The 26,369-nt window shown below is 37.2% G+C and overlaps 1 protein-coding gene and 1 pseudogene across 1 annotated transcript in view; one reads left to right on the forward strand and one right to left on the reverse strand.

The window, feature by feature from the left end:
- The window catches only part of AQR (aquarius intron-binding spliceosomal factor), a 104,844-nt gene that overhangs the window by 66,017 nt on the left and 12,458 nt on the right, over positions 1–26,369 (forward strand). Inside the window, exons 24-32 of the mRNA XM_066388467.1 lie at positions 2,542–2,651; positions 5,948–6,083; positions 8,177–8,386; positions 11,304–11,441; positions 16,778–16,849; positions 17,905–18,092; positions 18,704–18,875; positions 20,838–21,008; positions 25,442–25,527. Coding sequence (XP_066244564.1) covers positions 2,542–2,651; positions 5,948–6,083; positions 8,177–8,386; positions 11,304–11,441; positions 16,778–16,849; positions 17,905–18,092; positions 18,704–18,875; positions 20,838–21,008; positions 25,442–25,527 — 1,283 coding nt within the window. The remainder of the gene's footprint in view (positions 1–2,541; positions 2,652–5,947; positions 6,084–8,176; positions 8,387–11,303; positions 11,442–16,777; positions 16,850–17,904; positions 18,093–18,703; positions 18,876–20,837; positions 21,009–25,441; positions 25,528–26,369) is intronic.
- LOC136377943 (small nucleolar RNA SNORA32) lies at positions 21,856–21,946 on the reverse strand (annotated as a pseudogene).

Consider the following 26,369-nt stretch of genomic DNA (forward strand, 5'->3'; position numbering starts at 1 on the left):
ATTTATCTTTGTGTCTACCTGTTTGATGTGATAGTTATTCTTAAGCTGTCACTATCATAGAAAGGAAGGAAAACAAGTTTAACATTTATTAGTTCTCATGTAAAATGTGGCAGGCAGCTCTCAATGTCCTGAAACATCTTATGAAACTTGCATTGTATTCTGAACCTCTGAAAGTACTTGTTTTCTCTGATTCCGTATTAATAATGGTGACTTTAGTTGACCAGTTCTGTAAAGAGTTGGTCTAGAAAGAGCCACTGGGATTTTTAGAATGCTAAATTGTTAATTTTCCTGGGTTTTCTTTATTTTTTTTATCAACTTTTAGTTGACAAGTTTTAAAATCAATAAATACTATTGTGTTCATTAACTTACTGTGTTTTTATATCTTTGAACTTTATAATAATGGAGGCATTTAGCACACTGCACATGTACTAAAATTGCACAGTGGAGAGGGTTGGTTGAGATTTTATCTTGGTAAAAGAACTGTATAAAGACTTATTTTTCTTTTATTTAGTAAAATTTAGTGTGTAATATTTTTTCATATTTGAAGATTCTTAGAGTGAATAAAGAATAATTCATGTATGTTTTAGGAAGTCTTGTCATAACTTGATAATGACTTTCTATGGTATCCTCTATTAATGATTGACTTGTGGCAGCACAATTATAGAGAAGATTATTTGCAAAAATAGCCAAAGGCTAATTTTTTCCTAGGGGCCTTTGTTAATTGAATATATTGGAGTAACATTGGTGAATAAAATCATACAGGTTTTAAGTGTACAACTCAGTAAAACAGCATCTGCCCAGAGCATCGTGCACGCACCACCCAAAGTTAACTCTCCTCCCCGCCCTGTTCATTCTCCCGTGACCACTCCCACCTCCCTCTCCTTTCTGAGTGCCTTTGTGACCCCTTAGTCATCAAATCATCTTTATTGATGTCTATCAAATGGTTGATCTTTCACAAATATTTTGTTTGCCAAATCTCAATTTGCATATATAACTCAAGCAATTTTCCAGCATCACTGTAATTCATGGTGAACTCTTGCATTTTCCCCTGAGATTGTACTGTAGGAGTATTTTTGTCCTCTAAATCCATGTGGTTCCTGCGTTTGGATAGGAAAACTTTGGATAGTGAATATGGTCTGATCTTTTGACCCACTGGTTTTGGCAGAAAAATATTAAGATTTGGGGTCATTTTTGGTAAATTTTGGTTATCTCTTCAGTTCCTGAGTTCCAAATGGTAGAATTTTGATTGCAAGGGATATCTGTATTTACATTATATAACCAGGATTTTGACAAGTTTGGATACTGACTTGATGAGCAGGATTAAACTGATGATAAATTAGAAGCGATGTTTAAGTGGGGACTGATTTTAATATTATTTTATTTATTTATTTATTTATTTATTTATTTATTTATTTAGTGTGAAGAGGGGAGGCAGAGACAGACTCCCATATATGCCCCGACCAGAATCCACCTGGCAAGCCCCCTACCAGGCAATCCTCTGCCCATCTGGGGCGTTGCTCTGTTGCACAGCAGCCAAGCTATACTTAGCTATACTTAGCGCCTGAGGTGGAAGCCACAGAGCCACCCTCAGCATATGGGGCCCACTTGCTCCAATTGAGGCATGACTGTAGGAGGGTAAGAGAGATAGATAAAGAAAAGGGAGAGGGGGAGAGGTGGAGAGGGTAAGAGAGATAGATAGAGAAAAGGGAGAGGGGGAGGAGTGGAGAAGCAGATGGGTGCTTCTCCTATGTGCCCTGACCAGGAATCAAACCTGGGACATCCACACACTGGGCTGCCGCTCTACCACTGAGCCAGCTGGCCAGGGCTGGGGACTAATTTTTAAATGACATCTTTGTCAGTATATCTTTCCATACTATGAAACTTTAAACTTTCTGGAAAAGCTTGTAACTCTAGATGTTTATATAATAAAAACTAGAATTTGAGGAAACCCTAAATAAGAATATTTCATAAGTAGAAAGAAGTGACTTCTGAATGGCTTTCATCAGAAGAGTTTGTGATGAGTGCTCATTGTTTAGAGATCTTTAGACTTTCAGTCTAAGGTTAGAAGGATGCACTTACCTTTTCACTCTGTGGCCTACTTGATGTGTTCTACCTACATGCTCACCGCCAGAGAGTCCTTCTCCAACCACAAAAACTTTTCAGTCTTCTGCAACTCATGGAAATGTTGAGCTAAATGAAACTTGATATGGTTATTATTTTAGTAATTGTTATTACTTGGAAGAAATAGAAACTGAGCCCAAAACCTTTCTTTTTTCATAGCTTTTAGAAGCAGGGATTTAGTAATTAGTGTTTATGATTTCAGTTATTCATTTGGCCATTATACACAGGCAGAAATGTCAGAATTCAGTAAAAATAATATTTTGTTCAAATTACAAATGGACTAATATGTTTCCTTTTGTGTTTGTTTTGATTCTTATCTGACTGTCAAAGCTTATTTTCTTCTCTAATTGTTAGTTGTTACTTTTAAAGGAATGCTGATTCTTTAAAACTCACCACCACCCTCCTTGTTTTATTCTCCAGGCCCTGAACCAGTTGTTTGAGAAAATCATGGCTTTAGACATTGATGAGCGCCACCTCCTACGTCTCGGTCATGGAGAAGAAGAGCTGGAGACAGAGAAAGATTTCAGCAGGTGAGCAAATGCGGGTGAGTTCTGAAATAGTATACAAAAGAATTTTTAACCCTCTTTTGTTTTTCTTGACTGAAGAAATATCTGGAGAGGAGAGCAATAAATAATCCAACTTAATTTTGAAAGGTTCTGAGGTAACCTACTTAGACTATATGTTGACCTAAAAGTCTAGGTGTGATCTTCCTCAGCTCCAGTTCTGTAAATTTATGCCATTTTTCTCCTCAAGCATACATCTATTTTAGTGAAGAGAGTTACTTTGTTCATCATGTTAAAATTCAGATTGCCATTTACTTTCTGTTTATTGAGTTAATTTTTAATGTTGTCAAATCCAAATTTTACAACTTACATGATTTTTTTCATGTTCATCGAGACATTTAATTTGCATATATTTTAGTCACCAATTAGAAAGTTGATTCATTTAATTAAATGCAATGGAAGCCTGACCAGGTGGTGGCTCAATGGATAGAGCATCGGCCTGGAACACAGAGGACCCAGGTTCGAAACCCCGAGTTCACAGGCTTGAGCGTGGAGTAATCCGGCTTGAGCACAGGGTTGTTGACAGAGCATGGGATCATAAATATGACCCCATGGTGGGTGGTTTGAGCTCAAGGTCGCTGGCTTGAGCCAGGGGCCGGTGACTCTGTTGTAGCCCCCTGATCAAGGCACAAATGAGAAAGCAATCAATGAACAACTAAGGTGCCACCACGAAGAATTTGATGTTTCTCATCTCTCTCCCTTCCTGTCTGTCTCTGTCTCTTTCTCTCTTGCAAAAAAAGGAAGGGAAGGGAAAGGAAGTGAGGAAGGGAGGGAGGGAGGGAAGGAGAAAGGGAAGAAAGGGCAATATAAGCCTTGGAGTTGTTATTATTTCAGGTACTTAATGCCAGTTTGGCTGGACTTTATGTTTAATATTGTGCATTCTAAAGTGATTAAAGTTTTTTACCATTCAGACTTCTTCTGCTGTTAGTATTTTGGTGTTTTTCTTCAAGCTTGCTTTATATTTCATTTATATTTAAATTCGTTTTTAAAGTATAGTTTTAGGCAGATGACATAATTAACAGCTGCACATATTTAATACAGCCTTTGGCTGTGAATGTGACCTTTGATTAAATTGATCACAGACATCAAAAGACAAAAAAGAGGGCTATATTATTATGTTGCATCTACATCGAGTTCTTGTATTACAGAGCTCACCAAACATTTGTTAGCTTCTAAAAGGTCCGAGGGCAAAGAACAACACACATTAAGTTATTTGCAGCTCTAGATTCTTAATTTTGGATCAGCTAGTGATACTTGTCTGAACCCTCCCTTGGATACCTATTTACTGGAGGGCTGGAGTCTAAAATCAAATAATTCAGAATTCAGTGAACATATAGGTGCTGATGGTACACTGACTGTTGTAATTTAGTCATGCTGTGGTGGAATTTATAGTTTTTATAGAATATTATAATACAACAGAAGTAGGATTTTAAAAATGATTTTAGGTACTAGAACGTTTCTAGGGGGAAGAAATACTTTTGCTTTCTGATACACAAACTAAACCAGGTCGTTCTATGTGTGCTAGATCGATTCAGTATATTCTTTTGTTTCCCTTTCTTTGTCTTAATTAAAAAGAAAAATTATGAATATTGTTTCACAATAAAAGTGATATCATTTTTCATGAAGAAAAAAATTTAAATCTAATGAGATAGTAGAGAGGCAGTGATCATCTGTAATTTCACTAATTCAAAACAAGTGTTTGATAGTCCTTTTAAAATAATCAGCTGTAATCACTGTTATTTATAATTTTGTACATTGCTTTTTTAATTAATAGAAATTTTTGAAGTATAGTTTTACAGAATAATTGAACAAATTGAATGTAGAGTTCCATTGGATATTGTTTTTTAAATTTAATATATGACAAGATTTTGGCATTTTATTACAGAATCTTTATAAGTGTCCCAGTTTGTTCTTATTACCAAAGTGTTTTTATAGGAAAAGTTTTAAACTATAGATAAGCAAACAGAAAAATACATATTACCTGATATAACGTTTATATCCTTCTAACTTGGAAAATTCTTACAAACATATACCATCTCTTACCTCTTTTTATTCTTGATCATTGTTGCTGCCTCAAAGGTTAATCTGAACTCTGGAGTATCTAGGAACATGACTTCTTCCTTTGTAGAATCTTTAAACACGAGCAGCACTTACACTATTTTAATCTTTCTTATTGTTAAAGAGGTATAGGGTGCACTGAGTTATAGTAGAGGGAGTATATATAGGCTTTTGAATCCAATTCTGGTTCCACTGCTTTTTTTTTTTTTTAACTATATATCTCTGGGCCAAGTACCGTCCAAATTTTACTTCTCTTACTCATTCAGCGAATGTTTATGAACCTACAAGGTTCAGGTGCCAAGCCATATGCTGTTATGACAGAAGGAAAAAAACACTTTTCTTTTTTTTTTTCTTTCTTTTTTTTTTTTTCATTAAGTCAGAGTCAGGGAGGCAGAGACAGACTCTCGCATGTGCCCCGACCTGGATTCACCCAGCAAACCCCCTGTCGGGTGACACTCTGCCCATCTGGGGCTACTGCTCCATTGGTCAGCAACTGAGCTGTTTTAGTGCCTGAAGTGAGGCCACTGAGCTATCCTCAGCACCTGGAGCCAACTTGCTCAAACCCTTTGAGCCATGGCTGCGGGAGGGGGAGAGAGAGAGAGAGAAGAAAGAGAGAGTAGGGGGGGGCATGGTGGAGAAGCAGATGGTTGCTTCTCCTGTGTGCCCTGACCAGGAATTGAACCCGGGACTTCCACATGCCAGGCCAACGCTCTACTGCTGAGCCAACTGGCCAGAAAAAATAACTGTTCAAAGCCTTTAGAGCTAATCTACTTTTGTGATTGTATAAAACAGTGCTATTCAAAGCAGTCAGCCTATAAACTGTATGTTCTTGGTCTGTGATGAGATGAACTGGCACCAGAATGCACTATACTGTTTGCTTCTTTGTAAAGGTCTTCTTATGGGAAAAAAACCTGATGGCTGAACTAAATGGTATAGTTAGTGATATAGTTGATTCTCCTTCCTCACAGACCTCTAATATATTTGCAGACTGGCACTGATCCATAGGGTGCACTTTAAGTAGTTTTGGTGTAAAATGATCCAAGAACTACTACTTATAGTTAAATATAATCTGTGTCTTCTATTGTTTTTTTTTACTTGGCCATTTATAGTTTATAATATGGTTTTCTTGAATATCATGCTGACAGTTCCCTTGAAGTTCTCTTCCTTACATAATTTTGCCTTTTTTCCTTATTTGTAACTTCTAGGTATGGAAGAGTTAATTATGTCCTGGCTCGAAGAATAGAACTTCTAGAAGAAGTGAAACGATTGCAAAAAAGTCTAGGGGTTCCAGGAGATGCTTCATATACTTGTGAAACTGCAGGCTATTTCTTCTTATATCAGGTAAGAAGTTAAGGGTTTTTAAAAAATACTTCACTTAAATGGTCTTCAGTTGGAAACTGGAATGGTTTTTTGAGATCTTTCTTAAAACTTAATTTTTTCTAGTGAGTAGATTAAAATACATGCTGTTGTCAAAGCAGTATTTGTGAATGTTAAATGTTTGTGTTTCCTGTAATATTCAGTTTTCTTTGCTAACTTTGATGACTCATTCAGTGAAAGGCCAGTGTTGGGGTCTTTAAAATTTTTTTTTCCTTTTTGCTATTGAAAAAGTTTCTAGTCTTTTTTTCTTCTTCTTCTTCTTATTATTATTATTACTGTAAATATTCTAGCTACCCAGTGGTAACAAAGTACAGTTTTATACTTACTTTTGCTATGCATATTATTCAGTTAATAAAGAAAAACCTAATATTTTAAATTTCTAGAAATTGTGTTTTAGAATTAATTTTAAACTAGGAGTTTAAGTTAAAACTTTTTCTGACTTCAGTTTAGAGGTGTGCTCTTTTGCTTTTGTTGGGTTAGTTCTTTGTATATGAAACCAATGAGAAACAAAGGCAGATAAAATGAATACAAATACACTTTAATAGTCATGTGGTTTATTAATAATTTTAAGTGGACCAAGGCTTAAGCAAATAATTATTTTTGTCTAACTTCATTCTCTGTACTAATGCTATTTGTGTGTTTTAGGTATAAATAAATTATAACATTGAAATTTTAAAATATATATAAAAGAGTGGATTTTTGTGCTTATTATAGGTGAATACACAAAGCAGTTAAATCCATTTGAAATGAGCATAGATCGTGGTTTCTTCTGAAATAGGGAAGCTGTGTATCATCCTGCAAAGTAGTCTGCATTAGACTCAGACAATTTAGAACTTTGAATAACAGACTAAAGATCATGCTTAAAAGCATATTTGGCACAAAATAAAAATCACTAGACTATCAATAAAAACTACTTTTAAAAGTAGGAGAAACACTGTCTAATTTATGGAGGTTTAAGTAATCAGTTTGGGAAATATGAACTTGAGGCGTCACAGTAAAGATCAACAGTTTCAACATGTAAAAAATCACATTGGGAATGTTGTTTAAAAGGAAATTGAGGAGGTGGTATTGGTTGAGGGAGGTGGAGGGATAGAGCACAAAAAAGGACAAAAGAAAGAGAGAAAAAACTCATAGACAACAATGTGGTGGTTGCCAGTGGGTGGGGGAGATGGAGGAGGGGGTAGAGGGAGGATAAGTGGTTATGGACAGAGATTTGACTTGGTGGAGTGAACACACAAGACAGGGTACAGAGGTGTGGTGTAGCATTGGGCACCTGAAACCTATATAATTATGCTAACCAGTGTCACCTCAATAAAATTCAATTTAAAAGAAAAGAAGGAAATTCTCAAGCTCTGTCCCCGGGGAGTGGCATCTAAAAATCTAAATTTTTATTTAGCCTCCCAGATAGTCTTCTTAAGGACCACACCTGGAGAAACACTGAAGTTGTAACAGAAAAAGACCGGGAAATTACAAAACTTGAAGTTAATTAAGTAGAAACTTTGTGGTAGAGGCATAGCTAACATTATACCAGGATGTAATTGAATTCTATCACAAAAGTCATAAATGAGCTTTCAAATGGATACACAATTTAACCAGAAGTTTTTATAAATCTACCAGAGAGAACTAACATAATCATAAAAGTTTAGGAGAATGGTTAAGAACCAAATGGATTTAAAAAACTACTAAAGCTGAACTTTACCATATATGAAGAAAAACGGAGATCATAAAAAATCTTCATTTGCTTTAGGCCTCAGTAATAAACTATCTTGCACAAATGGAGAGTCTGAAATGTCTGAGATCAACTTTCATGAGATGACCCTGAGGTTTTCCCCCCACCCTCTACATTTTTGATTAAAGCTGTTTTTCTTTATAATCTTAAAGGTTACTTTTATGAAAGAAGGGCTTTTCCATTACTGCTTTGATAAGAAATAGTTATTTTGGGTCAAAGATTTCTTTTTATGTACCTAACATCTTGTTTTTACTAATGTTTTTTACTTTATCATTCAAAAAAGATAATTAGCTAACAAATTTTACTTCAAGTCCCTTTTTTTTTATAGGTAATGTCTCGTTGGGAAGAATATATCAGCAAAGTAAAAAATAAAGGTACCATGTCGCCAAATGTTTCAGAAGTCTCCAAGTTCTTCCCTTTTCATGAATACTTTGCAAATGCCCCTCAACCCATTTTTAAAGGTCGATCTTATGAAGAAGACATGGAAATTGCTGAAGGATGTTTTAGGCATATTAAAAAAATCTTTACACAGCTTGAGGTGAGGATTCTCAAGTTCTTTTACTTTTAAAGGTTTTAAATGTAGTTGTTTTTTGTTTTGTTTTTTATTAAGTGAGAGGCAAGGAGGCAGAGAGACAGACTCCTGCATGTGTCCCACCAGGATCCACCCGGTAAGTCCCCTACCAGGTGATGCTGTGTCCATCTGGGGCCGCTACTCCGTTGCTTGGCAACTGAGCTATTTTAGCACCTGAGGCAAGGCCATGGAGCCATTCTCAGTACCCTGGGCCAACTTGCTCAAACCATCTGAGCCATAGCTGCAGAGAGGGAGAGAGAGAGAGAGAGAGAGAGAGAGAGAGAGAGAGAGAGAGAGAGAGAAGGGGGAGGGGAAGAGAAGTAGGTGGTTTCTTGTCCTGTGTACCCTGACGGGTATCGATCCTGGGACTTCCACACATCAGGCTGATGCTCTACCACTGAGCCAACCATCCAGTGCCATTTTTTTTGTTGTTGTTTTTTAAGTCAAGTAAATGAAATACTCAAATCTAACAAACCGGACTGTTACTTTTAAGTGAGCTTATTGTAAATATTTATAGTTCTAGTTCAAGAAATAAGTCAATATTAAGATATGAATTGAATGCACATTATTTTGTCTTTTCTGGTATTAAAAGTCTTAATATTCAAGAAACAAATGTTTTTATCAGAAGATTCAACAATGGTTCTTTGAATTGGAATTTGAGACTGCCACATGGCCAGTCTGAGTTCTTCATGCCTCTTTTTCAGGATGCAAAAGTGGAGGTTGCTGGTTAGGCAGGATGGTAGGGCCTGACTACCCAGGGGAAATAGAATCAGCACTGTACCAGGGGACAGAGAAGACTGTGTCCAGAACCCAGGGACCTAGGCTGCTTCCTGCTTTTCTCATTCCTTACAGAAAACATCATTGGGAGTCTAGTAATCCTGTCAAGGGATCACATTCAGATTTAGATTCCTCAGTAAGAAGGTTTAGGATTGTTCCAGGTGAAAGGACAGAAGAGACTTTGCCTCTTTTATCTTTATAGTCATCCTTTGCCAAATCACAATTTACTTTTTGCAGTCTCACTGTATCGCGGATTTTTAAATTGTATATATCTAATTTTGTATTGTGGATTTTTCGCTATATTGCGAGATTTTGCGGTATAGATGTATTTTTATATATTTATTATTTTAATTATTTTTGTGGTAAAATAATCAAAATAAGTGGAAAAGGTTAATCACAGTGTGGGGAAAGACTTATAAGAGTGTGGGGAGGGTTTATAAAACCTTAAAAAATATATAAATAATAAAATAAATATAAGGTCGCTACTTTGCAGGTTTTCGCCTATCGCCAGGAGTTGGGGGGGTTCTGAAACCTAACCCCCGCGATAGACAAGGGACCACTGTATAGTACCTTTAAATATGATTATCTCCCTATATTCTAGAACAGTATCTGACATATAATATGTGTTCAGTAAATATTGGTATCTTGATATGTGAAGTGGGTGAATGGTAAATACTGAATAATAGTTTAATAAATAAAAATTAAGACCTGCAAAAAATATTATAGTATATTTGTAATTATATAAACAGAAAGTAAAAGGATAAAAACATATAATTATTATAGTAGTTATCTGGTGAGGGGATGGGGACAAGATTATACAGGGTACCTCACCTATACCTGTAATGTTTTAATTATATAAAAAGCAAAACTATTATTTAAAAAATCTGAAGTATGATATAATGTTCAGATGTGCTAAAATGTGTTATTGGTACTCTGTTGGGCTTGTTGACTCCTCACATCCCTCTGTTGCCCATCCCCCTGCTCTGCTCCATGGCGGATCCACTGCCATGCTAGGGCTCATCCTTAGAGGTTCAATTCCCCACCTTCCCATGTCAGCTGACTCTTACTGGGTTTAGTCTATAAGAAATATAGTAGAAATAGAAGAAAAGGAGGCCCTGGCCGTTTGGCTCAGTGGTAGAGAGTCGGCCTGGCGTGCAGAAGTCACGGGTTCGATTCCTGGCCAGGGCACACAGGAGAAGTGCCCATCTGCTTCTCCACCCCTCCCCCTCTCCTTCCTCTCTGTCTCTCTCTTCCCCTCCCGCAGCGAGGCTCCATTGGTGCAAAGATGGCCCGGGCGCTGGGGATGGCTCCTTGGCCTCTGCCCCAGGCGCTAGAGTGGCTCTGGTCGCAACAGAGCGTCGCCCCCTGGTGGGCGTGCCGGGTGGATCCCGGTTGGGCTCATGCGGGAGTCTGTCTGTCTCTCCCCGTTTCCAGCTTCAGAAAAATACAAAAAAAAAAAAAAGAAAAAAGAAATAGAAGAAAAGGAGAAGCCAGCCTATTTCTCCACCACCTCTCTCTGCCTGGGGCTTTATCTCTTGTGTGACCCGAGTTTCTGCTGGCCCGGCCCTCTGTGGTACCAGAATAAGCAGGAACCCTTGTCCCTGGGCTCTGATAGCACTGTCTCCTCTTTTGTCCTTCTTTGCCTAGGGACGTCATAACTTTCTGCTGTTGCTAATCTCTGGGTTACTTCACTGGTCTCTCATTGGCGTTTCTGCTCATCTGTCACCTGTGTCACCAGTCCCCTGCACTAAATCCTCTTTGTTATGAATACTTGAAATAGTTTCAGTTTCCATGGTGGAACCTTGAGTCATAGAGGTAGTGTGGTGATTGATATTTTATGTAGTATTCTTGTTGATATTGTACATGTTTAACTTTATACAAAAAAAGTCCAAATTATAGCTTGAATGTCAACTACTATTTGAATTCAGTTAGTTCCTAATTAATAATGAAAAGAATTAAGACTCTTTAGGCCTAGCTTATAATATATTTATTATAGTTAAGTTCTGAGGAATAAAGTTTGATTAACTGGATTGTGTGTGTGGATATATGCATAAATTATGTTTATTTTCCTAAAATAATCTCTCACTGCCCTCTCCTACCCCAACAGGAATTCAGGGCCTCTGAGCTGCTTCGAAGTGGACTGGACAGATCTAAATACCTCTTGGTGAAAGAAGCCAAAATTATTGCCATGACCTGTACTCATGCTGCTTTAAAACGACATGATTTAGTCAAGTTAGGTTTCAAGGTAAAGACTTATGTTTTAGTTATTTTTTTTCTTTTTTTTAATGTAGACCATTTCCCTTGGAGATTGGCTCACTTTTTATTGAAGTTTGCATTTATTTGTTTGTTTTTTATTTAAGTTAGAAGAGTGGAGATAGACTCCCACATGTACCTGACCAGGATCAACTTGGTGACCCCCGTCTGGCTCTGATGCTCTGCCCATCTAGAGCCCATGCTCGCAGCTGAGGTATTTTTAGCGTCTGACAGAGGCTCCATGGAGCCATCCTCAGCATACAAGGGCAATGCATTTGAATCAATCAAGCCATGGCTGTGGGAAAGAAGAAAGAGAGGGAGGAGGAGGATGGGGGAGAGGCAGATGGTTGCTTCTCCTGTGTGCCCTGACCAGAATGAAACCCAGGACTTCCACATGCCAGGTCAATGCTCTACCACTGAGCCAACCATCCAGGGCTGAAGTTTGCATTTATAATTACTTAAAAGTGATGATAACTTCTTATATTGATATTAGTGAACTCTAAATGTAAGTTTTCTAAATCAATAATATGTCCATTAAGTAACATTATAACCACATGATTATCTAACCAAATCCTAGTTCTTGTTAAGGTAGATTGATATAGTTTTACTATGTGCAAAAATCTTTGAACAGAACTAAAATCTGTAAAAATAATATTTGGCACAGTTTTTCACTTATTAAACATCTATATGCTTGCATTGCTCATGTTTTAAGCATATATTCAGTCCCACTTATTTGTTAATTCAATAAATAAAAAGCCTTCCATGTGAGGATATGGAATACTCTTATTTAGACTGTAAGGATGAGGTATCAAAATGACTTCATCGTGTGATAAAGACCAGAGAGCTAAAGGGGATGACATAGCCTGTTAGCCTGTGACTCAGTTGAAATGGAATGTAATAATTGAGCAGTAAATTGGAATTTGTAGACTCTGACTTTGCTTGTGATACTGACCTAAACACTGATTTTAGTGCAAATCATTTACCTTCCCTGTAACTGGTTTATCTGTGCTTATTTAAAATAGGGTTTGTGTGCTAGTTTGCACAGCACTTGTTCTTGATAAAAGTGACTGACAATTTTTAATGTTTTGAATTTACTGAGAGGTAGGTGCTAAATAAAGTCAAAGTGATAGAATTGTTATCCTGGATGAGAGGTTCCTCAGGCGTTTAAGTAGGACAAATATAATGTATTAAAAGGTAGCATGACGTTAACCTTTTGCAAATTATTAGTGAGAATGTTTCATCTAAGTGTTTTATTATTGGAACTGACATAACCCTGGCTGGTTGGCTCAGTGGTAGAGTGTCAGCCCAGAATGTGGAAGTCCCGGGTTTGATTCCTAGCCAGGGCACACAGGAAAAGCACCCATCTGCTTCTCCACCGTTTCCCCTCTCTTTTCAATCTATCTCTCTCTTCCCCTCCCACAGCCAAGGCTCCATTGGAGCAAAGTTGACCCCGGGCGCTGAGGATGGCTCCATTGCTAGAATGGCTCCGATTGTGACAGAGCAATGCCCCAGACAGGCAGAGCATCACCCCCAGTGGGCGTGCCAGGTGGACCCCAGTTGGGCGCGTGTGGGAGTCTCTCTCTCTGTCTCCCTGCTTCTCACTTCAGCAAAATACAAAAAAATGTATATGTATATCAGTTCAATAAAAAGGGAACATGCTGCGATTATATCCAGTATATTATGCTTTCATGAAGCTTTCCACATGCATATGCTAAAAAACATTACTTGTAATTTACCACATTTTCATTAATCATTTTCTTTACTTACATGTGCTACACATCTAAAGATAGCATTGGTGCTGATAGTATCTCTTAGATGTTTTATGTTTTTAATTTTTTTTTTTTACAGAGACAGAGAGAGAGTCAGAGAGAGGGATAGATAGGGACAGACAGACAGGAACAGAGAGATGAGAAGCATCAATCATTAGTTTTTTGTTGTGACAACTTAGTTGTTCATTGATTGCTTTCTCATATGTGCCTTGACCATGGGGCTACAGCAGACCAAGTAAGCCCTTGCTTGAGCCAGCGACCTTGGGTCCAAGCTGGTGAGCTTTGCTCAAACCAGATGAGCCCGCGCTCAAGCTGGCGACCTCAGGGTCTCGAACCTGGGTCTTCCACATCCCAGTCTGACGTTCTATCCACTGCGCCACTGCCTGGTCAGGCTGTTTTTAATTTTAAAGTTTTATTTTTGTTCAGCTTATACGTGTGTGGTTTAAGAGCTTAAAAACCTATAGGTCTACTTAAAAATTTTAAAAGGCAGTTCCCTACTCCCTGATTCTCCCCAACTATCCAGTCCTCCAACTGTTTCAGTATTTTCTTTGTTATTAATCTGTATCAATAAAGAATGTTAAATTCCATTTTAGGTATTGTCTTTGACGCTGTGCTGTCCCCAAGGAGACATGCATACACATTTGTGGTCTTTCTTCTTCCTAATATTTCCAGTAGAGTTATGTCATAATTTTACTTTGTGATAAAAGCTCTTTTTTAAAAAGTAGAGTGTATAGATACATTTTTACAGTTAAATTGCATTACAGTTTTAGAGATATTCAAAATGCAGGCTCTTTAGGTTGTCTCCTTTAGCTTCTGTTTTGCATATTGTATCTGTTATCCTGGGAGTCTATGCAGAGACTTTTGTGTAATGCAGCTTTTGAACTCCTTCTTCTAAGCTCCCACCAGGATGACCTAATTAATCATTGTAATAGGGAAATCCAGTATCAGATAGAATTAGAGAAGATGTCTAGCCACATATCTAAAGCTTTTGTAATATATGAAACAGTGCAGAATTGAACTTTTAACTTTCATCATGTTCAGTGGAAACCCAGCTCAGCTATCTATCTCTCACAGATATAGAGCAAGCATATTTTGATAAAAATGAGTAGTGCAGAAATTATAGGCTATATAAAGTTAGTTTAAAAAGAGAGAGTTAACTAAGCATTAAGAGTAAATATCCTCTACCGTCCACTTTCTTCGAAAACAAAATAAGAGGAGAAAACCTTGTAAAAAGAAAGCAAAGACACTCTAAAAGGTACCTAGTGAGATCCTCAAAGAAGATATCTTAACAATAAAACAAGGAGTAAGATACGCTAAATAAGCCCTGGCCAATGGGCTCAGTGGATAGAGTGTCATCCCAGTGTACTGATGTCCTGGGTTTGATTCCCGGCAGGGCACATGAGAAGCAACCATATGCTTCTCTCCCTTTTCCCCTCCCTGCAGCCAGTGGCTCAATTGGTTTAAGTGTTGGCCCCAGGAGCTGAAGATAGCTGAGTTGGTCTGAGCAGATCAGCCTGAGGCACTAAAAATAGCTTGGTTGATTTGAGCATCAGCCCCAGATGGAGGTTGCCTGGTAGATTCCAGTTTGGGTGCATGCCCAGAGTCTGTCTTACTATCTCCCCTCTTCTCATTTAAAAGAAAGGAAAAAAAAAAAAAAAGATACACTAAGTAGCAATCAGAATTAGAGGGGAAAGATAAAACATGTTGAGAATTAATCTACAAGAGATTTAGGCAGATAAAAGTAATCAAAGCAAGAATAAAATTTCAATATGTGGGAGAAAGACTTTATTTTATTTCACAAATGTGCAGTGTCTAACATTACTGTAAACTGGACTAGAGGGAGGGTATAGGCATCAAACAAGTAAATACACAGAATAAAAATTGTGATGTGCTGGGAGACAAAGGGAAAGAACCCATGAAACCCATTTCAGATTGGGAGGGTGGTCAGAGAAGGCCTAGATACTAGTGGGGGTTAACCTGACACTTTAGGAATTAGTAAGAGCCAAGAAGACAGAAAGTAAAAGGAGAATTGCATCTGCCGAGGGCGAGAGTCTGGGAAGGTTTTGCCATTTGAGAAAATGAAATACCATATTTTTCTCTCCATAAGATGCACCTGACCATAAGACACACCTAGGGTTTTAAGAGAGAAAATAAGAAAAAAATATTCTGAACAAAATGGTGTGTTAAAATATTTAATAAAACACCGTATTTTTCTCTCCATAAGATGCACAGGTATTTTCCCCTCCACTTTTTTGGGGGAAAGTGCATCTTATGGAGCAAAAAATATGGTAGGTCACCATGGTTAAAGCTTACTAAGTGAGGAGAAAGGTGACATATAAAGTAGGAGAGGAGAGCAGGGGCCAGGTTGTCAATAGGCCATAAGTTAACACATCTCTTGCAGGCCACATTAAGGAATTCTTTTCCTAAGACAACTGCAAGCCAATGAAGGGTTTGATGCCAGGGAGGTGAAGTGATTTAGGCAGTGCAAGACCAGAGGGGAGGGACTAGTAAAGAGATTGCTTGCTTGCAGTAGTCAGAGTAGTCGCTTAGGCTAGAGTGATACTGGTAGTAGAAATGGAGAAAAATGAAGAGATTCGAGAGAGAGATTTTGAAGGCAGAATTGACATCGGTGGTATATGGGATGCCAGGGCCTGAAACAGGAGGTTGTTGAGTGCCGGGTAGGATTAATAAGGAAAAAAAATTTCCCAAAATACTGCTTATGATAAGAATACTAATGGATAAGTACAGTTTGATAGTTACAAAATAGTCATGGGGATGTAAAGTACAACATAGAAAATATAGTCAATAATATTGTAATAAACGTAAGGTGCCAGCCAGGTGGGTACTGGAAATATCAGAGGGAACACGTATGGTTGGCTAACCACTATGCTGAATACCTGAAGCTAATACAAAATAATATTGAATATAAACTAATTTTAAAAAGTTTTGAAGTAAAAGGGGAAAAAAGTACTGTTGGTATTGACCTCATATATATATATATATATATATGTATATATATATATATTGTATGTACATATATATATACACACACACATATATATATAATCATAATTGATTCTTGTTTATGTAGAACTTAAATGCTATATACAAGATCTCCTCAATGCAGTTATATATTTAGGGCAGTGGTTTTCAACCTTCTTACATTTGGGGACTGGTGAAAATAGAATTATTTCAGGGATCTCTAAGGCATCACCCTGAGCATAAGCGAATTTAACTAAGATACTTGGCTCTAAAATCTTCATATAACATCAGAGTGGTTAACTCTTTCTCAGACTGGCATGAAATTTCTGGCAGATCAGCGATTGAAAAACATTGACTTAGGGGGCTTCCTAGAGGTTCAAGACCTGAATTGGAGAGGCAGAGGCATAATGATAAATAAGTGTGAACTTGCTCTTTGAATAATTCGTATGTTATTATTTTTATCTGAAATTATTGAGGGTTGTTTTTTATTTTTGGCATGGTAGTTGTGGTTATGATGGTAATTGTTTGGCTTTCAAGCTGTCTTTTTTACAAGCTTTTATTTCTTTCTCTTTCTTAGTATGACAACATTTTAATGGAGGAAGCTGCTCAGATATTAGAGATAGAAACATTCATACCTCTTCTTCTACAGGTAAGGTACTGATGTCTGAGACAAAGAAAATTGAGTTTTAAAATTCTCAGGGGCAGCATTAGAAAACTAGATAATTTGGGGGGTTCTAATTGCCATTATTATATGTTCTCCTAAACTTCATAATGTTTAATATTCTGTTTTAAGCCTCTGAACTTCTTTTAATCTAGTTGCTGGTTATTTAGTAGTTTGTATTGTATCTGGAAGTGGTATGTAAAAATTCAGTTTATAAGTTTTGAAAATATTTAGTAATTTTAATCAAGAAAATTGCATTTTTATGCAGTTTAGAGTGAAGATATTTTTTCACTTTGTTTGATAGAGTTGTTTTTGGAATTATTTTTGATGTTTATTAAGTACATTGCTTTTTTTATTTTATGCCTACATTTTTTGAGCTAAATGATGATGTTTAAGTATGTTTCTTATTGTATAATAGTCTTTACTATGGAAAGATTAAAGACATAATGTGGAGTTCTCAATTTAAGAATAGAGACTGCTCTAATTTATAGATAAATTGGGTTCCAAAGTACTTTCATAAGCCAAGTTATTTGGGACTTGTAGTGTATTTTATCAGGATATATTTCATGGAGCAAGGAGACAGAGTAGGAAATTGAAATAGCAGCTTAGGGAATTAAAGGAGGTATAATTCTTACTGCTTTGGGGTATTCAAAATTGACTCTTGGCATATAATTGTGATAGAAGGTGTTTACTTTGACATCATTTTATTTCCCATCCTGGGCATTTGTTTCTTTTGCCGCACCTTTGCCTAATTCTGACCTGAGCCTCCCAGAACTCTGGGTTATCCTACCTGTTAAATAGGTAAATTGCCTTCTTAATCCACCCTCCTTCCTCACACCTGTCAGCCAAGGGCAGTGGTACCCACACTCAATTCATAAGTCAGCCTAATTCTGCCAGATTCCTCTCTGTGGAGCTGGTGAATGTGAAGAAGTAGTGAGCTAGTGAAGCCATTTTGTGAACAGCAAGAATCTTGTGCAATACATTGGAGACTAGCAGGGCAGTGTATCAGAGTATTTTGCCATTTCCTCACTTGTCATTTCTAGAATCCTCAGGATGGCTTTAGCCGACTAAAGCGGTGGATTATGATTGGGGATCATCACCAATTACCTCCCGTCATCAAGAACATGGCCTTTCAGAAGTATTCCAACATGGAGCAGTCTCTCTTCACTCGCTTTGTGCGAGTAGGAGTTCCTACCGTGGACCTCGATGCCCAAGGGAGAGCCAGAGCAAGGTACAGTGGTGGGGGCTGAGGGAGGGGTTGCTCCCATCTGAAGGCATTAGTTCCATCATCCAAGTGCTTGATAACGTCTTCTCTGTAAGCTCTTCGCACTCCCTGCTGTCCAGACACCTGCCGTCTACAAATCTGAAAGCACTTTTATTTATTGCCTTTGGCAGGGGGTGTGAATTCACCAAATTATGTTTTCCACTGTCCCTTTTTTCTGCATGCCCCTGAAAGACAGTTAATACCGTGTTAAAACATGAAACTAAAGGTGAATAAGAACACACCAGTTCTCGCTTCATAAAGTATTGAGGCCCCATCTCATATTTACCTCAAAGTTATTCTACATTTACAGACTTTTCCCTATTTTTAATTTGAGTAAAAATACCGTTTCCCTCAAAGACCACAGTGGAGCTGTTGTTTCTGTAATAGCGTGCGTCTTCTGGTTTGGTTAGGTGAAGCAGGGAGGCATAAGTTGAAAAGCTTGACTGCTAGAAGAGTGAGCATAGCACGGGTAACACAAAGTTAAGAGGAAGAGCAGGGTTTCTCAGAAACACCCTTCTGTATGTTGAATGGGATTTGACCTTGCTAATCTTTTCTGTGGGGGGTTTGTCTTTGGAAAGCTTGTGCAACCTCTACAACTGGCGGTACAAGAAACTGGGCAACTTGCCCCACGTGCAGCTCCTGCCGGAGTTCAGTACAGCCAACGCTGGCCTGCTGTACGACTTCCAGCTCATCAACGTGGAGGATTTCCAGGGAGTGGGCGAGTCGGAGCCTAACCCTTACTTTTATCAGGTAAGAAAAAAAAGCTTTTGAGTTCATTTTGCTGGGCTAAATTACTACCTAAATCAGTGATGTAGAACCATTTGACTAGTCACTGAATAAAGGAAAGTTAGATTCTCTCCTCACACACAACAGGAAAAGTTTACTTTCAGAATGATTAAAGATATGTACACAAAAGAAATCATAAGTGAACTTTCTAGAAAGAAGAAAATATGGATGAATACATAATGTTGGGGTGAGAAAAATCTTATTAACCTGGTTACCAAAAGCAAAAATCATAAAGAAAAATACTAGTTTAAGAAGAAATGTATGTTCAACATTTAATGAACAATGGGTTGAAGTCTGAATGTATATAGAACTCTTATAAATCACTTAAAAAAAATCAGTGTCCCAGTAGAAGAATGCAGTAAGGACAAGAATATGCAATTCTCTCTCTCTCTCTCTCTGTCTCTCTCTCTCTCTCTCTCTCTCTCTCTCTCTCTCTCACACACACACACACACACACACACACACACACACACAGATTTATAGCAAGTACAAATCATTGGAACATGTTTTCATCTCTGATAATACTTTGTTGGAGTACTTTTGGGGATATTTTATACTCATGCAATGCTACTAGGAAAGTAATTTGATAGACAGATTGTCAGTATGCATTAAAAGCATGATGCTCGAACTTCTAGAAATTTATCCTAAAAAATAAATTAGATGAATTTGCAAAGACTTATATGCTAAAATGTTTAGCGTTTTGTGTGTGTGTGTGTGAATTATTTTGGGAATGAGAACCTAAATGTCTTATCAGTACAAATTAATTCCCTAGTCCCTATAATGAAATACTGAACTGCCACTAAGAATGATAACATTATAACTTGGTTTACTGACAGGAAAATGCTTATGCTGTATTAAATTTAAAATATCAAGCTGTAAGTATGTCTAAAGTGTCACATTTTATGTTTAAAAAGAAACATAAAATTATATACTAATAATCTATACAGAAAGATGTGGCAGTATGTATACCAAAAGATTTGTTCTTTTACCTGTATTAGAGTTGATGGTTGGATAAGTATAGTTTGCTATTGATAAGAAAATTGATAAGATTTACAGCCATGTGGCTTCTTTTCCCTCCTGTCTTGCAAAGAACTCAAAATTTAAGAGACAAGTCAAGCTGTGTCACCAGAATATAAATGATTTTTTAAAAGGTCTTCTTGTTATTTTCCAGTTGCTTTGACATGTCTTTCTTATTTGCTTTTCATGTTTTGCTTATATTCTCATTTTACTTTCTTCCCTCAGCTATTACTTTCAGTTTAGTCTCTACTGAACTGGACTAAATATAAATAATAGCCTTTGTATGCTCTCTGACTTCAAGTTCAAGTAAGCCTTGGTTTTAAACACATTCTCCCAAATTTTTAACAAGTCTAACATCATGGTAAGACAAACTGACCAATTTGGGAGAACAAACACAAAACACAAAAAATACCATAACATTTGAAGAAGAAGGAAAAACATTTTGTAAAAATTGAGAAGTGACTATAGTACTGCTAGATATATATGCTATTAGACTGGATTTTATACTACCTTCTAAACAGCTACCTTGCTCCTTTGTGTTAATGTTCCTTTCTGTTACTATATTTCCAGTACATGGTAGCAGAATATTAGGAGTCTGTATTGTGATTGTTGTGGTCCCAGAAATAATTATGTCTTTAAGTTGGGAACTTTTATTTTATGATGTTCCATATATTACAGATATATTGTAAATGTCAAAGGGTAATAATTGCATTATTCTGTGTTTATTTATCAGTGTTAATCTAAGATAAGGTTTTTCATCAGTTTTGTGTAAGATGTTCACTTGTCCAAATTATTAACTCTTCACCTCTTAAAGTATGATAAATGAAAAAGTTGTGCTAGTTACCCTTTTCTCTATAAAATTGAAACAAAAGGAAATCAAAGCTCAGTCTGATTATATTTGCATTACAGAATCTCGGAGAGGCAGAATATGCAGTGGCCCTCTTCATGTACCTGTGTTTACTTGGTTACCCTGCCGACAAGATCAGTATTCTGACAACCTATAATGGGCAAAAACATCTTATTCGTGACATTATAAATAGACGATGTGGGAGCAATCCATTGATTGGAAGACCAAATAAGGTAATTGTGTGACTATAATACATATGTTCTCATATGATGTTGATAAGATGGAAAGATTTATATTTATTACAAGTTATTTATATTGTTCCACTTTGTCTTTTTGCCGTCTTTTAAGACATGAGAAAATGCAATAATAGGTACTCTAAATAATTCTCTGGCAATCCTGTAGACAGTGTTATTGGTTTGCTTTGAACTTCTGCCTCAACTACCACACTGAAGACTTTTATTGACAATAATCAGAAATAAACATTTCTAAAACCTTGTGTTGGCAAAATGATGGATAACGAAATTATATTATTCAGATACTGTTAGAGTAGAAATAGGAATTGTATTCTTTTTTGTTTTGTTTGCTATGGTGTAATTTGTACTACTTTGTATTGTATGTTGATAGGGGAATGCTTTTTCTTGAATATAAAGGAAAATTGTAAAGTTCATCCAGACCTAGGATGTTTTTTTAATTATGTGTAACATAGGCATAATTACTTAAAGTTAATAAATTTTTATTTAAGGAATTTCACATGTTATGATTCCTTCTACTGCTTTAGTTCCTCCTAAGTTTGAGTCTTAATCCCTTTTAAAAATAATTTTTGCTCAATCTACAGTTGTTAGGTCAGTCTTATCGAACAGAAATATAGGATGATCATGTGATCACATCAGACTTTTGGTCACTAGCAACCCGGAAAGACAACCCAGTGACCAGAGGACATCTGCAAGACTACAGAGCCCTAAGACAGCTCTTGAAAACTCTCAGTGATTACCGATGGCTGTTACAAAATCATACCTAGCTTGTGGTATATTTATATTGGCCAGTGCTGATGTAGGAAATGAAAGCCAGTGAGGGTTAATAAAATGTCCCCAACAGGCTGAATGCTAGCAAAGAAGCAGAAAGAAAACTTAGTGGGAAAATTATTTTGTGGTCATGTTCATGTAAATGAGGAACTGCCAGACCCAGGATATTTTTTTACGGTTTTAATTATGTGATATGATGAAGTAATATCAAATAAAAATGAGTATGCTTGATTTTTATCAGTAAAGGGTTAAAAATTTAAAAGAGTAACAAAACAGATATTAGTAATGATGGCTGTATAACAGCTTTCACCTTTTCTTGGAAATAATCCAAAAGTAAGAGGAAATTGGGAGAAGAGAAGACGAACTTTTCAGTGAGATGACCCAGGGAGGGTGACTAACGTTAGGAAGGAAATGTGGGAAGAAGAGCATTTAGGGACTAGTCTTGAAAGTGCTAGTAAAAGTAAGCTTTTGGAATGTGAGGGGCACTCTGAAGGGTAAGAGCCACATCCCTGTTATTCAACAGTGGATACAGGAATGGGGTGAGCAGAAGCTTTCCTCATTCCAGCCTGGCTCAGAGAAGCCTACAGGCAAGCTATGTTTGCAATAGTTTTATTTGTAAGTAGACCATCTCTATAGTAGCACAAGGAAAGAGAACCTTCTGTTGTGAAACCATCCAGCCTTTAGAAAACAGTACTGCTCACTCCAGCCTAATCTCTTGTATAATAAGTAGTTTCTTTAAGAAACTATTCAGTGATGAAAATAGTGGGAAAAGGAAACCAACACAAGCTCGATTAATAGAGGAATAAAATCAGGTAAAGAACATCAAAATGTACTAATTGACAAGATGCTTGTTTCAGAAAATATGTTGGCCTGGAACAGATGAAAATTTTGAATACACATTTGGGTTTGAATGTTAGAGTACTTAATGAAGTAATCATATCTGTGAGGGAGGCTACAGGTAGAGAAATTGAAGAACTCAGGAAGAGATGAAACGTGAACTGGAGGAAACTAAAATGAAACCGTAGAGATGAAGACAAAATAGAAAGGACTATGATGAGAAATAGACACTGTAAAAGTGGTTTTCAACCTTTTTACAGTGAAAATAGAATTATTTCGGGGACTGCTAAGGCAGAAATCACCCTGAGCGTAAGTGAATTCAACTAAGATCAGTGGGGCTGTAATCTTCACATAACATCAGGGTGTGGTTAACTCTTTCGCGGACCAGCAGTAGAGAAGCACTGCTACAGAACACTGCATATGGGATACAGAGAGAAAAATAAAAAACTAGTAACTTTGAAATGTAGAAAGTTTAGAAATAAAAAGACCTCAATGTCTGAGTTCTTTTTTTTCATAATAACAGAAAAACTTAAATAATACAGAACTTGGGGTGGTAAATACACAATATAGTGTACAGATGATTAATTATAGAATTGTGCACCCTGAAACCTGTATAATTTTGTTAATCAGTGTCACCCAATAATTCAGGAAAAAAAATAATAAAGTTGCTCTTTCCCACAAAAAAATGAAAGTAGCAATGCTCCAGGGTGTCGTCACATGACTCAGTGATGTCATCAAAGACCAAGTTTCATTTCATCCTTATGCCCTGCCATTCCCCATTTGTGAGCCCAGTTCTTAGATAAGCTCTACATATGGTCAGGCTGGCAACAGAAATTCCAAGTACGACATCCACACACAAGAGCAAAGAACTTGTGTCCAGAATATAAGACTTTTATGAAAGTCATTGTTAAATGAAGACACCTCAATACTAAATTGGCAAAGATATTGAACAGATATTTCACACATGAAGACAAACGAATGGCCAGTAAGCCTGTGAAATAGTGCTTACCATCATTCTCTGGCAGGGAAATGCAAACAGAAACTACAATGAGGTACCACTACACACCTAATAGAATGGCTAAAATTATAGAGGTTGACATATACTAAGTGTTGGCAAGGATGTGGAGCATTGCTGGTGGATGTATAAAGTGGTATAGCAACTTTGAAAAACAAAGCTTATAAAGTCATAAACACACTTTCCATACAACTCAGCAATTTCACTCCTAGCTTTTATCCAACAGCAGTGAAAATATAACAAAAATATTAATACAAGATTGTTCTTTACGGATTTATTAAAAATAGCCCCAAACTAGAGACAGCCCAAATATAGTGAACAAGTGAATGGATAAACAAATTGTGATATGTGCACTCAGTAGAATACTGATGAGCAGTGAAAAAGTATGAGCACAGGGATGAATCTCAGAAACATTATGCTGAGTAAAAGAAGTTAGACAAAAAAGATACATAATTTATGATATTTCATTTTTATGGAATCCTAGAACCGATGGGGAAAAAAATCTATAATGACAGGAAGCAGGTCATTGGTTGCCTGGAGTTGGGATGCAGATTTGACAACAAAGAGGTCTGAGGTGTTGGGAATTTTTATTGTGATGGTGGTTATGTATTTAGAATTTATCAAATTTTACACTTAAAGTGAGTGAATTTTATTGTATGTAAATTATACCTCTGTGAAGTGAACTTAAAAAGAAAAGTTAACTTTCTAAATGTAGGATCATGGTTGTAGTGTGTGCAGGATAAACATTTAAACTCTGTGACATAAATGAAAAGGAGATAAATGACTGAGTGCCAGTGTGAGACCGAAAGCTCCCTGAGCTTCCTTATTTGTACACGTATTTCCAAACTGAACAAGAAGTACTAGGAAGATGACTTGCTTATTTTTTGACAGAGGAATTCTGTAGGTGAGAACTAGAAATATATTAAACAGTAAGTGAGCAAAATAAGTTAATTGCTAGGCATCAAACTGGGATACTGGAAAATAAGTTTGACACAGTCCCTGCTTCATGGAGTTGAGTAGTTTCGTGCAGAAAGAATGTTACAGAGGTGAAGATGAATGCCCTAAGTGTGACTAAAATAGGAATATACCATATCCAGTTACTGTGGTTTATTTCATAGTTAGTGTTCATTAATGTGCCCTTTGTATTTCAAGTATATGGTCATGTTTGTTTGGGGATTATTTTGAAGGAAATATTTTTATGGCCCTGGCTGGTTGGCTCAATGATAGAGCGTCAGCCTGGCGTGTGGATGTCCTGGGTTCAGTTCCCGGTCAGGGCACACAGGAGAAGTGCCCGTCTGCTTCTCCACCCCTCCCCCTTTCATTTTTCTTTCTCATCCTCTCCCTATCTCTCATCTTCTCCCTATCTCTCCTTCTCTCCCCCTCTCTTCTCCTCTCTCCCCTTCTCTCTCTCCCTCTCTTTCTTCCTCTCTCCTTTCTCTCCCCCTCTCTCTCCTTCTCTCCCCCTCTCTCCCCTTTTCTCCTGCAGCCATGGCTTGATTTTAGCAAGTTGGCCCTGGGTGCTGAGGTTGGCTCCCTGGCCTCTGCCTCAGGTGCTAGGAAGAGCTCGGTTGCTGAGCAATGGAGCAATGCCCCAAATGGACAGAGCATTGTCCCCTAGTGGGCTTGCAGGGTGGATTACAATTGGGGCACATGCAGGAACCTGTCTCTCTGCCTCCCCTCTTCTCACTGAATAAAAAAAAAAAGATTTTTACTTCTGGTACATCATTTACACAATATTTCTAGAGTCTTATTATTGAAAATATACCATGTTTACCATTTTTTATCTTTCTAGGTGACAACTGTTGACAGATTTCAAGGTCAACAGAATGATTATATTCTTCTTTCTCTGGTACGAACCAGGGCAGTGGGCCATCTGAGGTATGTATGGCAAAACTGTCATATTTAACTTTACTGTCTTCTTCAATTTTAAACTTCTGTTACTAAATAGTTTTACCTTTTTTTAAGTTTACAGTTAATTGTTATGGAGACTTTTGGTGCTGTGTGTTGGAATGTAACAATATCACGTACTCTTCATAGTTAACCATTGCATTGCTTCTGATTTTTTTGAATCTTAAGTGTTTTAGTAAACTTCTTTACTCATCAGTAACATTTAGAAAAAACATTTTATTATAAAATCTTAATACAGCACACTGTATCTGTTAGGAACACAGTGTCAGAAACTTTACTGAATTTGTCACTACCCGTGCGACGAGTATATTCCAGGGTCTCGAGCAGGACAGTACGAAATTGATGAATATAGATAAAGAACTAAAGACATATAAAAGATGGGTTTCGGCAGGAAGCCACAGCTCATTGCTAGCAGTAACTCCTGCTCTGGCAGAGCCGCAAAAACATCGCCGCCCCCAGAAACTGCACCCTTCTTTATTTACTGGGCAAAGAGGAAATTAGCATACAGTTTCCTAGACAACTCAAGAATTCCACCAGGTGCAGAAAACCCCTCACCAATACTTAACATACACAACCTTACTCAAAGAAGTAACTTCCTTCCAGTCCTTCCGGGAACACGGGAGGCAGGACGAGCCCTGGGGCACAGCCCCTTGCAACCCAATCAGGCAGTCTGCCCAATGGGGCCCTGGGCAGACTGTCAGCTTACAGTCAGCTCCCAGCACCTCTGTCCCCAAAATATCCAAACTCTAACATTTCTCTTGGCTTTTCAGTCCCCAGCATGAATTAAAGGAAGTAAAGTGTTTTTTTAAAAA

The sequence above is a fragment of the Saccopteryx leptura genome, chromosome 6, assembly GCF_036850995.1.
Source record: "Saccopteryx leptura isolate mSacLep1 chromosome 6, mSacLep1_pri_phased_curated, whole genome shotgun sequence".
Taxonomy (NCBI): domain Eukaryota; kingdom Metazoa; phylum Chordata; class Mammalia; order Chiroptera; family Emballonuridae; genus Saccopteryx; species Saccopteryx leptura.